Below are 18,089 nucleotides of genomic sequence, written 5' to 3'. Positions count from 1 at the left end.
AGTGGGATCAATAGCTCTGTAGGACATGGATTCACACTGATAATAGGTGACATTAAATCAATGCATTGTGATTTATATGGAAATGTTAAACTTTTTGCTAAAAAATAAAAGCAGATATCTTTGATTACAATATGATTTTATGATATAAGCCACCCCATTCATTTTAGGTTATTTTGATCTTTAACGGGTTTTTATTTACAAAATTATTTCCCTTTTATGGTACAAGTCATAATCTCCTACAATTGAAAAGTCTAATTAAAGGGACCCTACAAGCATCATAGCAACATATGTTCCTCGCATAGGTTTTGATAAGAGTAGGTCCCCTGTCCCTGTGTTCCTTTTTATGACTGCAGCAATAAGCCCCAACCCTTTAGATAATGATGTCATACAAGAGAGGGCCAGTAAATGTTTTTGAGTATCCCTTCACCTAACATCACATATTTAAACACACGTTGGGACCTATGTTTACTTAAAGGTATGCTGGCTTTTCACCCAAGTTCTGTCGAGCTTTATAAAACACTTTTTGCCATGAACGAATGTGATCAACATTGAACTTGAACTCATTTGACAAATTTGATAGTGAATTTAGGGTGACATGTCCTGAAACTTACTTTTAATGCCATTTCAGTTCCACTGCACCACCAATCAGGACTTGGAAGCGACTTAGATACCATCAAGGTATAAATAATGAAACTACATTTAGAACACTCCTATATAGAAGTTCGCATTTAAAAGATTAGAAACATTATGGGAAATTGGGTGTTTTTTATATTAAACAAATGCTAGGTATTGGGTTTATATGTAGCTGTTCATGGAAACAATGAAGCAGAGGATACTCAAGATTTAGTTTTTAGAATGTGCTTTTTAAACAGATCAGGGCTTGTATGAAAAGACACAGATAGAAATATATATAAGTATATCTTCTATAAATAAAATCTAATTTTCATTAATCCGGCCCTGTATATATGCAGTGCTAAGTTTCAAAATTTTTCAATTTCAAAATCCACGGATAGTAACATTGAAAGTGAAAAACTATTTTCAATGCAGTATAGAACTTGGGACGATTATCATAAAACTTGCGCCTTATTTATAATTTGTTTCTTACCTCACATGAGTCATATGGGTCAAGCTTGCCCCATGGACTTTTAGGTCTGGAAGGGCTATGAGGAGGCATCAGAGGAGGGCAGCCAGCTCTTGGAGGCCTGACAGGCAGAGTCTGACTATAAGTCAGTCCTTCTTCTAAGTCCTCCTTGCCGTATCGAGCAACCTTGGAAAACTCTGAATTTATGTGTGATGGGAAACCATTGTTATAGAAATGCTTCTCAAGCTCCTTACAATACTTCTCCTCTTGATCTAAATGGTATCTTTGTTGATCGCTCTGCTTTGTTTCTCTTTCTCCTTCCTCTTGCTGTTCTTGGCATAGTTTTACTTCTTGCAGGAGGTCTTTGTGTAGCATCTCCTCATCATGCTGCTCTCTATGTAGCTTTTCATCCTCATGTTCCCTATAGAAGCGCTCCTCCTGCTCGCTTTGCAGTTCTCTGCAGAGCTTTTCGTTCTCCTCATGTTGCTGTCGCCGTAGCTTCTCTTCCTGGTGTTCTCGTTGCAGTCTCTCGTCCTCTTCTTGATGCTCCCTTTGAAGCCTTTCCTCCTGTTCCTTCAATGTCTTCTCCTCTAGGACTTGGGCCTTCTTAGGACTCTCCCCAGGGAATCCTCGTATTATTTCTGCCAACTCTGCCTCTTCTGAATCATTGCGTAAGAAATGTCGGATCTATCAAGTTAAAAACAAACATGGAATCATTTAGTTGTGTTATATTTTTTACATATTATATTATCACTATAAAGGAAAATAATTTATCAATGGAATTATTGTTTGAAGGACACAAAATCATGGTTCTTAAACTGTTGTCTATGTATCATAGGAGTTCCTTTAAACTAATTTTGTGTTTTGTGATTTTCTAAATTGTGGACATAATAAATGTACATATGCATGAGAAGTGGAATCAGGCTGGCACATCCAGGTCAATAAATCTGATAATGCACTTAAGTCAATGTTACATTCTTTGATATAATTTTATTTATATGACACAAGTGCAGTTGTGGATAGAGAAGACAGTTCACCAACACTCTGTGACCGAGTAAAGAGAATATTAGCTATAGAAACACTAAATAGATCAATGGTCAGTTTTTAGTAGTCAGTGGAGCTTGAGAGATTGCAGCTCAGATGACAGCTATCATCCTGTAGAATATTGCATATTCTATGTTTCTATTGATTATATATGGATGTGAGGATTGACATAAGTAACAGATGGTATAAGTCACAAGGCTTTCTTGTATGAGAACTCTGGAATGTGGGTTGGGGGTCTTGTCCTTATATGGCTAGAGTTATAGTCTGACGTCAGTATGGGAACATCTATATAGTAACTTAAAGGGACATGAGATCTCTTTTGCTCTCTGTCTCTCTCTCTCTCGATGTAACAATGTAACTCTCCCTTCAGGAGTCCAGCAATTACCATCTGCTGTTGAACATCCATGATCATGTAACATCCTTTGTTGTTTTATTATGTATCAGTAACTAAGAATGAACCTGAAGAAACCGTAAGTCTGATCATGTATTAGTACTTTTCATTAATATAGATGTATATTAATGTAGCGAGCCTTTGACCCAAGACTATATATACAAAAGACGTATATATCCACCAACTGGCGAAATCACAGAAAGAGGAAGAAGAAGAATTTATTACACATCCAAAGAAAGCAATAACTACAGAAGCACCACAAAATGTGGCCCCATAGGCATGGGTAAAGAAATTAATTACAGAAGTAGAAGGAAAAAACAAACAAATTAACAAATTTTTCGGTCCAAAATAGCTGGCCATAGTTAACTGAACCTAACTGGTCCGGATTTGCAGTAATTTGAATGCCTAGGTATCTAAAGGCCTTGCTTTGAGTCTGGAATCCATATTAAGACCTCAACTGCGTCACGCCCTGAGTTGGAGCATGGAAGGGCATAATACAGGATTTTTCAAAACTGACTTTGTAGCCAGATAAGGTTCCAAACTGCAAGTTTGCCTTAAGCAGGGGAGGTAGAGACCTGGAGGGGTCCAGGATTGTGAGTAAGATATTAACAGCATATTCTGATACTTTACAGCACATACCAGCTAATTTTATCCCCGTAATGTCTGGGTTTGTTCTAATAAGATGCAAGAGGGATTCAAGGGAAAGTGCTAAGAGATGTGGGGACAGAGGGCACCTCTGCCTAGTTTCAATAGACAAGGGAAAGGAGACCATTCGTTGTTAGGTGAGATAATCTGAGCTTTGGGCGACCTATATAGGGCTAGTATGGATGTAATGTACTTTCCTGTGAAACCTCAGTGCTGTAGCAGTCAGAACAAATATGGCCACAATGCTCTATCGAACACTTTCTCTGGGTCCAAATATAGGCTTTGTTTCCACTAAGTGATGCTGTGGCTGTCAATATATCATCCTCTGCGCCAAGGACTTTCTTAGACTATATAGACCAGCATTTCCCAATTGGTGTTCCGCGGAACCCTAGAACAAAATTGGGGTCCCGCTGCATTTTGCCACATCCAAGATGGCCGCAGCTACCTGCTGTTCTCAGAAGGTCGGAAACAGCAGAAATCGCACAACTGTGATCTCATAAGAGATTGCGGGAGCGCGATCTTAAGCCCTCCCTACCGTCAACCAGCCTTGCTGACAGCACACCTTGCCATCAGCACGCCTTGCCATCAGAGCCCGCCCTAGCGCCCATTCTGCTATTAGACAGCCACTTAATCTTAGTTCGTCCGTGAGAAAGCCCACCCAGCAGTCAGCCAGCCCGCCCAGCCACCAGCCAGCCCTGCCGTCAGCCATTTTCTATCACTCGTGATAGAGAGTGGAGCTGATAGTTAAAGCCCTGTTATTGTCATAGACAGAAAGCTCTGTTGGGTAGGGACATATACATCTATGTTAGGTAGGGAAATAGAAAGCTCTGTTAGGTAGGGGCATTAAAAGGTTCTGTCAAGGGCATTGAAAGACTCTGTAAGGGGCATCGAAATTCTGTGCTAGGGACATTAAAAGGCTCTGTAAGGGACATTAAAGGCTCTGTCAGGGGCATTGCAATTCTCTGTTAGGGACATTAAAAGGCTCTGTAAGGGACATTAAAAGGCTCTGTCAGAGGCATTGAAAGACTCTTTGAGGGGCATTGAAAGACTCTGTCAGGGGCATTGAAAGACTCTTTGAGGGGCATTGAAAGACTCTGTCAGGGGCATTGAAAGACTTTGTCTGGGGCATTGAATGACTCTGTGAGGGGAAAAAAAATGTTAACTGTATTTTTCAAAGTGTTCAAATCAAGTCTAACTCAAAAATCCTGCTTAAGTTCAGTTCTTTCTAAGAATGTTATAAAAATGTTTTGTTTATTTTTACCAATAAACAACCATGAATTTGGAAAGCTGGTTAAAGCAGGGAACTCTTCAGAGAAAAAATATTACTACTTCTACCTGTTCGGCACTTATAGAAACTGAGAAAGAAAATACAACAAAAAACCCAGAAACCATGCCCAAAATAGTTGTATCTACTGTTTCTCAAATAGCAGAGACAAGTGACAAGTCAAAGAAAAAAAGAAAAGCACACAATGCTATCCAATCTTCTTCTCAAACAAAGAAAAGAAAATATGATGATAGCTGCTTGTAATTTGGATTCACAAGTGCCAGAAATGAAGATTGTCCTGAAGCACAATGCGTACTTTGCAATAAAATATTGCCAAACAATTCATTAGCACCTGCTTATTACGTTGTCATTTTGAGCAAAACCACGCAGAGTATTAAGATAAAGACATTCACTTTTTTAAGCGAAAGCTAAAAGAGTAAGCAATTTATGAGCAAAACATTTCAAAATGCTAATGAAAAAGCCACAGAGGCTTCTTACAGAGTGAGTTACCGCATAGCACTTGCAGGAGAAGCACACACAATTGGGAAATCACTAATAAAACCATGTGCAAAATAAATAGTGTCATGTATTTTAAGTGAGAATTTGAGTAAAAAAAAAATTGAAGCTGTGCCACTTTCCAACAACACAAATTTGCGCCGTATTCATGAGCTTGCTGATGACATCCATGCTGAACTAATTTCTTGACTGCATCAATGTGATCGGTACTCAATGCAATTAGACGAGTCCACAGATGTTGCAGGACTTTCAATTTTGTTGTTTTTTGTTAGATACAATTTTGAGTTGAAGAGTTGCTTCTGTGTCGAACTTTGAAAACTCATACCACTGGTGAGAACATCTTTAACTGTATCCAGAAGTTCATGAACACACACAGTATAAATTGGGACAAATGTGTAGATGTGTGCAGTGATGGTGCCAAAGCAATGGTTGGGAAAGTGGCAGGCGCTGTGATACGAATAAGAAATGTAGCAAAAAACAGCACCAGTTCTCACTGTGTTCTTCACAGACATGCACTGGTAGCTAAAAATATTTCAGTCTAACATAAAACTGTGCTAGAGGAATCGGTCCAGATTATTTGTTTTATAAAACTATGACTATTGAAAATTATATGTTAAGATATGTGTAGTCACACCACTCTGCTCTGCTTTTGCATTCAGAAGTCCATTGGCTATCACAAGGTAAAGTCCTTGTTAGAATGTTTGAATTGCGTCAAGAGTTGTTTGCATATTTTCAGGATCGTAAATTTGGATTATCTGATCGATTAACAAACACTCTGTGGTTATCCAAAGTAGCGTATCTTGCAGACATATTAACAAAATTAAAGGACCACTCTAGTGCCAGGAAAGCATACTCGTTTTCCTGGCACTAGAGTGCCCTGAGGGTGCCCCCACCGTCAGGGACCCACTCCCGCCCGGCTCTGGAAAGGGGAAAGGGGTAAAAACTTACCTTTTTCCAGCGCTGGGCGGGGAGCTCTCCTCCTCCTCTCCGCCTCCGTTCCTCCCCGTCGGCTGAATGCGCACGCGCGGCAAGAGCTGCGCGCGCATTCAGCCGGTCACATAGGAAAGCATTCATAATGCTTTCCTATGGACGCTTGCGTGCTCTCACTGTGATTTTCACAGTGAGAATCACGCAAGCGCCTCTAGCGGCTGTCAGTGAGACGGCCACTAGAGAATTAGGGGGAAGGCTTAACTAATTGATAAACATAGCAGTTTCTCTAAAACTGCTATGTTTATAAAACAATTAGTTAACCCTAGCTGGACCTGGCACCCAGACCACTTCATTAAGCTGAAGTGGTCTGGGTGCCTAGAGTGGTCCTTTAAATGACGTATGTTTATCACTCCAAGGAAAAAACACTAATATTTTTAATGCAAGAGAGGAAATATTTTCCTGTCTCATAGGCTGCAGTTTTGGACCTCATCTGTTCAGCAAAATAATTTGAACTCTTTGCCAACACTTAAGGATTTTCTTGAAGAATCAGAAATTGAAGATGAAATTTGCATTGCAATTGTAGATCATCTTTGTCATTTAATCACATCTATTAATCAGTATTTTCCATTTTTGAATGAAAACAATAATGACTGGGTTCATAATCCATTCATAAAAGACAAGCCAGGCAATTTTTCTGATGTAGATTTTCAGAGTCTGATCGATATAACTTCTGACAGTCAACTAAGCCAAAAATGTAAAGAAGTTTCTCTTATTGCTTTATGGGGGGATTTACGCAAAGAATAACCAGAATTGTCCAAGCGGGCAATCAAAGTTCTACTGCCATTCGTCATCACATACTTGTGTGAAACTCGCTTTACTCAGATTCTCACTTTACTCTGCAACAAAACCAAAGTATCGAAATCGACTTGACGCAACTGCAGATTTAGATTACAATTGTCAACAATTACCGTATTTATTCGAGTATAACGCGCAATTTTTTTTACCGATTTTTAATTTAAAATTAGGGGTGCGCGTTATACTCGAATAAATATACCTCCCAGGACCGCCGGGCTCATTGGCTTCGTCAGAGCTGGCCGCGGGTCTCGCGAGATTTACACTGGGAAGCTGGAGGAGCTGCACGGAGGTGAGTAAACGCTTGCTGCCCGCCCCCCCAGGACCGCCGGGCTTGTAATGAGCCCGGCGGTCGGTATTATCGAGCACCCACTCGAATATTTATTCGAGTATAACAAGCACCCTAATTTTAGATTAAAAATCGGTGTAAAATTTTATACCGATTTTTAATCGAAAATTAGGGGTGCGCGTTATACACGTGTGCGCGTTATACTCGAATAAATACGGTAAACCAGATAAAAAAAGAATTTGCCAGCAAAAGGGAACATTACACTCTGCTCATTCAAAGGTTTGTGCTGCGCTACTCTACGGCACACATTTTTTTGCTGGGGTACCAAAGTTTTGCAATATCATGTGAAATGGTTCCACCCGGGACTTTGTTAAGCCTAATTGCTACTTTGTAGCAATTTCCATCGCAGTGTTCTAAGTGTTCGTCTGCGTGCCCGCATTTCCTATGGATGACCACGAGGTGGCAGCCATCTTGTTCACATGAACGCAGACAGGGGTGTTTGGTCGTCGAGTTCATGGAACTATTTTCGGACACTGAAACTCCCGAACACAGATGGACTTCCATGATTGTCTTTGTTTGGTTTTATAACACTTAGGAAGACACTGTTCATTGGAAACGTCCCCACGAACAAGGGGAACAAGCTCAAGGATAAGAATATTGACTATGTTCTGTCGTTTGTTCGATTTTAATCTACCGAACTAGATCAACCGCTAGCCCTGATTTTATGGAACTGTTTTGGGCAGGAGCCTCGTGTGCGGTCGGTCAAATTAAGACTCCCAGGAAAATCCTAAACCCCTGAACCAATCTCGATGATTTTTGGATATGTTGGTCACCCAGATCGGGGCTATCAGGGGATGTAACTTTTGTGGGGTTTTTATATGTTTATGGTACTTTTGGGATGTCTGTGAAATGTGTTATTTTTTTGTGCCTGGAGATAATTGAGTTTTGTACAGTTCCTGACTCAATTATCTCCCATTCATAGGGGAGGGATTGTCCTATTTTCTGTGGGAGTGTCATGGGCGTACTCAACTGTATTTGAAAATGTATAAAAGCAGGCCATCTGGCCAGATTAAACTTATTCCAGCTTGTACTCCCAGAACTATGGTTACTGGGAGGGGAAAGGGCTATTCTTTAATCACTGTTCCAGTGTGGAGGATTCAACAGGGAAAGTCCTTGTAAGGACTTGCGCTCCCAGGACTGAGTGTCGTCCAGTGCCTGGGGTTGGCTAGAGCAAGTTCCCCATTTGGCTCCAGGAGGGAGCGGTTCCAGGACCCTAGTAAAGCCACGGCGACTGTGAGCAGAATTGCTGCAGTTTGTCCCCTGTTCCAGCTAGGAAACGGTCCTTGGCGGAGGTACCCAGCCAGGGGTACAGGGAGCTCCGCTACAAGTGTCACCCATTGTTCGGACTGACGAAATGTAGTGAAGGTACCCGGATATCTCACATATTTGCACTAGAATTACACCAGAATTACGGCCCAGAGAAAATCTCTGTTTCACTACATTCCTTGCTGGTGAGAAACTTTCACATTTATTTAATGCCGACATAAATATTGCAGGCAGTGTTTACTTTGCTGATAGACAGATATAAAGATGATTATTCATTGATCGCTACGTCAATAAAAGAATCTGCACAACATTGCTTTATTAGTTAATGTTTTAAGCTTTTGTTAACAGAAACATTAAATGGAAAAGTATTGACGGTGTACGTTAAGCGAGATTGCGCACACAAGCTAGGAAAACAATCAATACATTCAATGTTAATTACACTGAATGGAACCTGACATTACTTCTATTCCCCAGACACAGCAATAATCCACCTATTAGGAGGTCTGTATTGCAGAATCAGGGACATTGCAACAGATGCAAAAAAGGATTAAGATCCCATGGGGCCCTTGGCAGGGTACCAGTTTGGAGCCCCTCTACCATTCTTCATATATGAGTCTGTGACTCTGTCTAATCCCTGATCCCTAGGTGGCTGCCTAAGGTCACCTTGTAGTTAATTCTGCTCTGAATAGATGATCTTGAAGACTGTCTACTAGAAATTGCCAGATAGGATATATAGGTTGGAAATACTCAGGGACAATCCAGAAAGAAAATGCTCTACATTGTACGTTTAGAATACTGTTTCAATTCTGCCAGCATTTGATGACCCACCTCCAATACATTTTTCACAACAGTTGAGAAACTCAGTTCAGGTTTCCATTACCCAAGGTCTCTCTTGGAAGCAAAAAGTCAGGAACCCATATTTTATATCTTTGTCTCAAAGGACTAGAGCAGGGGTCAGCAACCTATGGCACATATGCCATGCATACATGACACTCGAGGCCGCCTGAGACAAACAGGCTCTGACCTATCAGGAGTCCCAGTGGAACTTTAGATATCTGCTAGTGCAAAGCAAACGGTAATTGCAAGTGGTGAAGGATAGTCATCAATTTACGTATTGCAGCACTTAGAGGAAGTGATCTCAGATCACTTCCTCTCAGAACTTGTGAGCGGGAATCCACACTGCAGTAGAGCAGTCAACAGCAACTATAGCAGCTCCTGCCCTTGACCTGTACTTGGTCAGTCCAGACCCCACTGGACCCCAGGGAATCCACTCGCACTGCTAGATATACACACAGCTGCAGAATAAGTCTCCACCTCACAACAATACAAACAGCCCAAACACAAACACAAACACTCCCCGCAAACACAACACCACTGACAATCCACAGACACACACACACACAACCCCACAAGCAGCCTCTCACATGCAATACCACATGGGTAACTAAAATTATAGATCAGGGTGGTGCAGTAGACATTGCTTACCTCGATTTCAGTAAGGCGTTTGACACTGTTGCACATAGAAGGCTTATCAACAAACTACAATCTTTGAGTTTGGATTCCAATATTGTTGAATGGGTAAGGCAGTGGCTGAGTGACAGGCAACAGAGGGTTGTAGTCAATGGAGTATATTCGAAGCTTGGGCTTGTCACCAGTGGGGTACCTCAGGGATCTGTACTTGGACCCATTCTCTTTAATATTTTTATTAGTGATATTGCAGAAGGTCTTGATGGTAAGGTGTGTCTTTTTGCGGATGATACTAAGATATGTAACAGGGTTGATGTTCCAGGAGGGATAAGCCAAATGGAAAATGATTTAGGTAGACTAGAAAACTGGTCAGAGTTGTGGCAACTGACATTTAATGTGGATAAGTGCAAGATAATGCATCTTGGACGTAAAAACCCAAGGGCAGAGTACAGAATATTTGATAGAGTCCTAACCTCAACATCTGAGGAAAGGGATTTAGGGGTGATTATTTCTGATGACTTAAAGGTAGGCAGACAATGTAATAGAGCAGCAGGAAAGGCTAGCAGAATGCTTGGTTGTATAGGGAGAGGTATTAGCAGTAGAAAGAGGGAAGTGCTCATGCCATTGTACAGAACACTGGTGAGACCTCACTTGGAGTACTGTACACAGTACTGGAGACCCTATCTTCAGAAGGATATTGATACCTTAGAGAGAGTTCAAAGAAGGGCTACTAAACTGGTTCATGGATTGCAGGATAAAACTTACCAGGAAAGGTTAAAGGATCTTAACATGTATAGCATGGAGGAAAGACGAGACAGGGGGGATATGATAGAAACATTTAAATACATAAAGGGAATCAACACAGTAAAGGAGGAGACTATATTTAAAAGAAGAAAAACTACCACAACCAGAGGACATAGTCTAAAATTAGAGGGACAAAGGTTTAAAAATAATATCAGGAAGTATTACTTTACTGAGAGGGTAGTGGATGCATGGAATAGCCTTCCAGCTGAAGTGGTAGAGGTTAACACAGTAAAGGAGTTTAAGCATGCGTGGGATAGGCATAAGGCTATCCTAACTATAAGATAAGGCCAGGGACTAATGAAAGTATTTAGAAAACTGGGCAGACTAGATGGGCCGAATGGTTCTTATCTGCCGTCACATTCTATGTTTCTATGTTTCTATGTTTCTACATATACACACACCAAACACACAATGTGACTTATCATCCATACACACAATTCCACAAGCAGCCCCCATACACAGCCCCCATTCATAAGTATCATACACGATACCACAAACTATTCATGAACATTTACAATATGACAGGCCATATAAATACAAATACAATTCTACAAGGCAACTGCAACACCCATAAATAACACAAGCAGCATACAGCAACATACACACCTTAATTTAACAAAATAGGACATGCATGCCAAATGACTTTAATATCTTGTTTCGGCACAGTACTACTAAAAGGTTGCCTACCTCTGGACTAGAGCATTATGTATAGGTTACTTTTGTACTTGTGGAGAAACACATACTAGTATAGAAATTGGCAGCATGAATGCCTAGGAAAAGCTCAATTAGGAAATGAAAGGCTCTTAAAAAAACAGCTTTTAGAGGATTTAGATTGTGAAGATCGACATTTATTACAAATCGAAAAAGCAAGCAACACATCTGAGACAATTTTTAATCATTGCAGAATCTAATTACCCAGACAGTGATTGGAATACCGGGACATCTAATTCAGCTGAACAAGGCAACGTTTTGAACCTTCTTAATGACAGGCACCAAGTAGAACATATAATTATTTCATTCTGGTGATATCTCATAATGCATGTTTTTTTGCTTTCTAAAGGGTGTAATACTGTTAGAAAACATTCTAAATGATGTATCTACTACACTCCCCATTACAGTCTATGGGGATTCTGTAGATAAATAATTTGGAAATGTATTGAATCATTTGGAAAGGTTATTAAAGCGAAGCCTACATTTGCGAAGTTCAACTTTAGCAAGGTAAGGGCAGCCAACTGATTTGTAAAAAAAAAAAATAACCACAAAGAGGTAAATGGAATTTAGTCAAATGAATATAGTAAAAATATGCTTAGTAACATATAATGCTGGGGAACAAATATGGAGTTATTACATTATAGTCAACGTGGCTTCACTGAAAGCTCATTCTGCCAATGAAAACAAAATTGATTGGCAATAATTGAGGGAGATGTAACAAAATGTTGCAGGCAACGATATCTCAAATTTTATGTAAATATTTGGTGCAGTTTATTAAATCTGTCAGGTTCTTTCACATGTTGATTATTTTGTGCCTGACCATCATGTTATATATATTGTATATACCAAGTATTTTCCGCAAAACAATGGATTTAGCAATCTCTCTACTTTTTCACGTCTCTTTTTTTTCTGCCACTCTAAATTTGCTGATCTTCTGATATTGAAATTTCCACAAAACTTGGTGCAATTTACTGTGAAGACAACCGTCACTTTTTAGATCACTTTTAGAATTCTTTAATAAACACAATAAGATAATGGTATTAAACCATCACTTTGTACACATACATATCCCCCATAGTTTTACTTGTTACATCAGAGTTCACACGAGTTGAACATGACATAGGCGTGCTGTCTAAGGGCTGTATAATGGTATTATTCCTTTAGATGGTTACTAGGCGAAACTATCAATCAGTTCGTCGGCAGTGGTATATTTCTTCCAGCCTGACAGATACGCCACAGCATCTCTTACCCATGTCCCATTAATATATTGATACATTATGTGCACGTGTCCTTCTGCCTGACCTTTACACTGTCTAATCCCATTAGCTGTGCTCACATCCTGCTTCCTACCTCAATCAATAGAGGAAAACTGCAGGGCACGGTCTAATAGGAACATGGTTTACACACATTACAATTTTATGCAGAGGGGGTTTTAACTAACCTGATACTAAGGGCATTGTGACAAAAGGAATCGAATAAACCTTTGGACGGCAAAATAAAAATCGCCTATATTTTTGTACTTTCTCTTGCTCGTTAATCTTTACTGCCGTTTTATTGTAGCATGGAATTTGTATTTTGTCTTATTTTATTCTCTTTGAAACATTAAATAACAAGGATACCATCAGTGCCTATTCTGCTTCATATATTGTAATGAAAGTCAATACAAACTGTAAGTGTAAAGAATCACGCTTAGATTAAATTATGTCAGCGAAGGGTTAAGATCCCATGGGGCCCTAGGCAGGTTACCAACTTGTAACTTGTAAATGGTTCCTGAGCCCCTGTCTAACCCCCGGCCCATAGGCAGCCCCTTAGAGTAGTCTTATGATTACTCCTGCTCTGCATAACATGTCATAAATACAGCATGAAGGTTTTTTTTGTTGTTGATGTTTTTAATTCTTTATTTTTGTAGTGCATTGATAAACAAACAGACTTGTAGCGACATATCGTCAAGAGTAAATGCAACCAGAAAATTGCATGTATGAGAATGGACTTGCACTTTTTTCTTTTTTGTAATAAACACCACAAATGAAATAGTCACGTCTATCTATGACACTAAGTAGAAGCGTGGAAACCAGGTGCAAATGATAGCCACAAATACAACAGGCTATGTAATAATAATACAGGCAAAGACCAGGAGATATATTTTCAAACAAGCTTAAATAGTAAGACGAGAGACAGCTATATCTCGGTGAAGTCGAAGGAGTAAGGTGACCACCACCACATCACACCCAATTGAGGCTTGAACAATATCCTTAACAAACTCTATACTGCAAGTTAAGAGAGTGGAAAACTATAAATGACACAACTTGAACTATAGACTAAAATCTGCCACTGTGTAAGCACTTTAAAACAACATAGTGTAGGTCATTGAGTCAGCTTGAGAAGTAAATTCATCCTAAGCCTTGACTAGGAGGATCCGTTGAGCCAGAGAGCCTCCAGCTCTGGGGCCCAGAGAAATCCCAGAGACAACATCCATGGAACCATGCATATACGAAGAATAGGTTATCTGCCCAGGAGAGTCCCTCTATTGAGCAGTCCCCCAAGGTGTTTAGACAGTGTCCAGACTGAGACCCTAGCTGGGTTCCTTGGCCAGGATGTGGGGAACTGTGTGTACCAACCCATGGATACGAAATTCCCAGGGACGAAGCGACTTGAAGTGTCCTTAAGTGAATACAGAGTCAGATTCAAGTGCAAATGTCAGCAAAGGAGGCAAGGAAGGTTTCCCTCCAGCACTGCTCTGCAACTTTCAAGGCCTGTGGTGGTGTGCTGGCCGCCACCATTTTGAGGGTTGTAGAGCCAAGCACTACTACAAGATGTGGAAGCTCCCAGATGGGCGTTAAGTGTCAGGTGTCGTAGTGGTGGGGACCGGGATAACCCCCATCGGCCCAAAGAGGGGTATTAAGGGGCTGCTCACAAGTCCAAATTCCAAATTAGGTTGCAAATCAAGGTTGTCTGAGCACCGCCTCAACAAGCTTCAATTGGCTTCAGCAAAGTGTCCAGCAACACTCGGACACCTCCAGGCACCAGCTCAGCACGAATCTGCTGGCAGGGCAATGTATTTGCCAGAGTTTCATTTGATTATTTGCGGAGCTCATGCTCGGTGCGACCACTTGAAATGGTGGTCAAACCTCACCACGACAACATGAAGTTTTAGTTTTGAGTTTCAAAAGTAAAGCTTTATCTCTTCATCAAACACTGATAATGGCAACATGTTGGTCCATGTTGGTCCATGCAAATGTCTTTCTCAAGCCAACGTGATATAAAGCAGTGAATTTGATATAGGAGTGTCTGCTACATGTACATTCTACCGCATTAGTTTTGAGGACAGCCTTTTGTTTTTGTTAGATGTAAATATGTCTAATGCTTACAATTCCTGGATGGATCCCATAATCTTAGACTCTTCCTGCTACAAGAAAACATGTCTTCTAGATGCCTTCACAGTTCTCCAGGAGCCTTGTGGGGTCCAGTACAAATATCACCTACACAGTTCTACACAGAAATCCTACACAGTTATTGGGACTGGGACACAGTTATTGGTCAATTGCCTGACTCCCTTGAGCACATATCCCCAACCTAACGAGCCATTGTGTGTTTAAATATATGTATAGAACCTTTGTATCAAAGTGTATGTCTTTACCCGTTGGGTTATACAAAGGCTGGTCATTTTCTCTGACTGCACTCGGATAGAGTGGTGAGAGATATGAAACCAGAATATCCACTTCTATTATACATGGTAGGTACAAACATTGTTATATACACACACACATGTTGTGCGAGCCATACAGCCCCTTCACTATACACACAATAATACGCACACACTCACAGTATAAACACACTGACACACACTCAGGCACTTTATGCACACACTGCTACACACACTTAGACAACATATACAAACAATGACATATGTGTACACACACTGCTATACACACACTCATTCGGACAATATAAACACAATAACACACACTGCTATACACAGTATATATATATATATATATATATATATATATATATATATATATATAAGACACAGGACTACATACACAATCAGACACAGTATACACACACTGCCACAAACACACACAGTATACATGTTGACATGCACTGCTTTAGACACACACTCAGAAACAGGATACATACTTAATGCTAAACATACACAAGGTTACACATACAGTCAGAAATAGTACACACATTGTAAGTACCGGTAGTTTTCTAGTAATTTAGGGAATGTTCCCCCTTCCAAATGTTTTATTTTTCTCTTGTGTCACTCTCTGTGATGTTAAAAAACATACAGTGACTTTGTGTCCAGTTATGTCACACATACCGTACATAATTAATTATACAAATTAGCATTGCCGGTATAAGAAATGTGTCAACATTATACATGGGACATAAGACTCATCCACACACATGAAAGAGAATATTGTCTTTACATATATCTATAATAGCAGAATATTTAATTATACAAAGCAAAGTGTTGTAATCTGCCCTACTGTCTGCTTTGACTCCTGTAATACGATATAATGTCATATGAAGAACAGTTCCAACTCAGCAGTATCAAAAAGTCCCCCCCCCCCCACCTCATTATTTTTAAAGGAAAAAAAAAATACAAATATGCAAATCTGTGTACAAAACAAAATAATCTCTGTGGATTTTTTTATTGTCAGTTTTATGACACAAATATTATAACACACACACACACACACTCGAGGCACATAAGCAATAACTGCAAACTCTGGAGAGCAACAAGGAAACACTAAAAAAAAAAAAAAAAAAAAAAAAACTGGGAAAAAACATTCCTTGCAGTTGTACAGATTCGGCAAAATATCTTGTTCCTAAAACTATTTCTTGGTCTAACTGCTCGTGTAATTCTTAGTTTCACTTGCTAACAGTTTGCAGCATTGCACGACATGTAGAAGGAACTATGCACAGGAGCTAAATATACTCTAGATGATCAGAATTGTAAAATACATGTGTTGGTGGCTCTAGAAGCTTTCTATTAGAGACAAAAGAGATGTCATAATGTCTGCTCAACAAAACTGGCACTCACCTGGCTCTCCTCCTCTCCTTCACTCCCTGCCTCATCACTGCTACTGTCCATCCCAAAGCACAATGTCCCAGAGGACCCTCACAGCTTATATATAGAGCAGCTCAGCAGAGCCAGGACTAGAGGAGACATCACGCCTGCCCAGAGACACATTATACCAGACACTCTTTCTGACTTCCACAAAACAAACAATTAACACGTCAAGTGCTGCATCCCAATGCACATCAATACAGTATTAGTTTGTTTTTTTACGGTGGCCTACATAGGCAATCAGCTACAGTCATGGGAAAAAAGCGAAAGTACTTTCTTCATTTTGGCTTTACTTTTGTTATATAAATCAAGGCACGGTGTAATATATCAAGAGTTAAAATCTGAGGTTTTATTTACCTTTTTTTAAGACCTGCTAAGGAACTGATAATTGTTGTTATGTCCTCATATGTAAAACCATAGAATTCAAAGAGAGTGTACTTTCTTTTCCCCATGGCTGTATATTAATTTATTTCAGTATTATAGGACTTTAATATAAACAATTTCATCCATATAGCCTGAATGTTCTGTGTACTGTTATAAAAAATTGAAAAAAATATATATTTAAATATATTTGTATTGGTAGATCAGTGTCAAGACCTTCAGTAGTTATGGTATTGAGGTCTTCTATTCCTTTCCCAATAGCTGAGCATAAGTGATTATTACTGCAGTTAGGGTGTAGAGGAATAGTGTAGATGAATGCAGCTTCCAAGACGATTCTGCCCAGCAAGTACAATATTCCCCAAGCATGAGCCTAGACTTCAGGAAGGGTACAACTGGAATAATGTTTTATTGATGCCACACTGGCTTTTATGGAGATCCTCCTGCAAGAGGACATCCCACAGTAAACAAAGTGAACAACCAATCATAGTACAGATTAACAGTAAAACACTCCCTATCTCTGCCTGGGAGATATTGAGATAAGTTAAGGAATAACCCAATTATCTCCAGGCAGAGGGCACACAATTTCCCCAAAACTTAGAACACCACCTTTATACAACAGGTATCCCCACAAAATATATGTCCCCTGATATCCCCGATCTGGGAGACCAACATATTCAAATTTCACCCAGATCGGTTTAGGGTTTCTAAAAAAGTGTGGAAGTCATAGTTTACCGACCACACACAATGCTCCTGCCTAAAACAGTTCCACGAATTCAGCGTGTGCGGTCGGTCAATTCAGAAAATAGCATAAAAACGAATAAAGACATGAATGGAGCAGGAGCGATTGCTCCCCTTGTTCGTATGAAGCAAACTACTGAATGGCGCTCTCCTAGCTGTTCGGCAACAAAAGGAAGCAGGCGTTCGTTTGTTTCAGCGGTGGTTCGGGAAGTCGAGTGTCCGATTTTAGTTCCAGACACTCGACGACCATGTCCGGCTGCCTCCTTTCGTGCAAACAAGATGGCCTCCGTTTTCTGTTCCACATAGCATTCGGCTATATGAACGGCAGCCACCCAGAGAGCGCTTGATAGATTATTCTCTTTTGAAGTTAATGACCCAGGAGGGTGGTCGGTAGTTTTAAACTACTGAACCAATAAATCCAAAATAAACTAAATATTGCAGAAATTCATGAATTAAGAAGAAAATACCGAAAATAAGTCTATTTTCTTCACAATACTCCCACTTAGTTCCATGGGTTGGCATACCCGCCTAGATCCTGCCGGGTTGACTTGGGGATGACCGGGTAACACAGTT

At 40.1% G+C, this 18,089-nt stretch overlaps 1 protein-coding gene across 5 annotated transcripts in view; it reads right to left on the bottom strand.

Moving 5' to 3' along the window:
• The window catches only part of LOC134603453 (septin-4-like), a 68,189-nt gene that overhangs the window by 37,626 nt on the left and 12,474 nt on the right, over positions 1 to 18,089 (bottom strand). For 4 of the 5 annotated variants that reach the window (XM_063449450.1, XM_063449442.1, XM_063449458.1 and 1 more), the window contains exons 1-2: positions 16,371 to 16,447; positions 1,106 to 1,768 (exon numbers count right to left, since the gene is read on the bottom strand). In XM_063449450.1, coding sequence (XP_063305520.1) covers positions 1,106 to 1,768; positions 16,371 to 16,421 — 714 coding nt within the window. In that variant the 5' untranslated portion in view covers positions 16,422 to 16,447. Of the gene's footprint in view, positions 1 to 1,105; positions 1,769 to 16,370; positions 16,448 to 18,089 lie in introns of those variants that run through there. The other variant, XM_063449466.1, reaches the window with a different exon arrangement.

This window comes from Pelobates fuscus, chromosome 1 (assembly GCF_036172605.1).
Source record: "Pelobates fuscus isolate aPelFus1 chromosome 1, aPelFus1.pri, whole genome shotgun sequence".
NCBI classification, from domain to species: Eukaryota; Metazoa; Chordata; class Amphibia; order Anura; family Pelobatidae; genus Pelobates; species Pelobates fuscus.
This window is presented reverse-complemented; position numbering and strand designations above follow the sequence as displayed.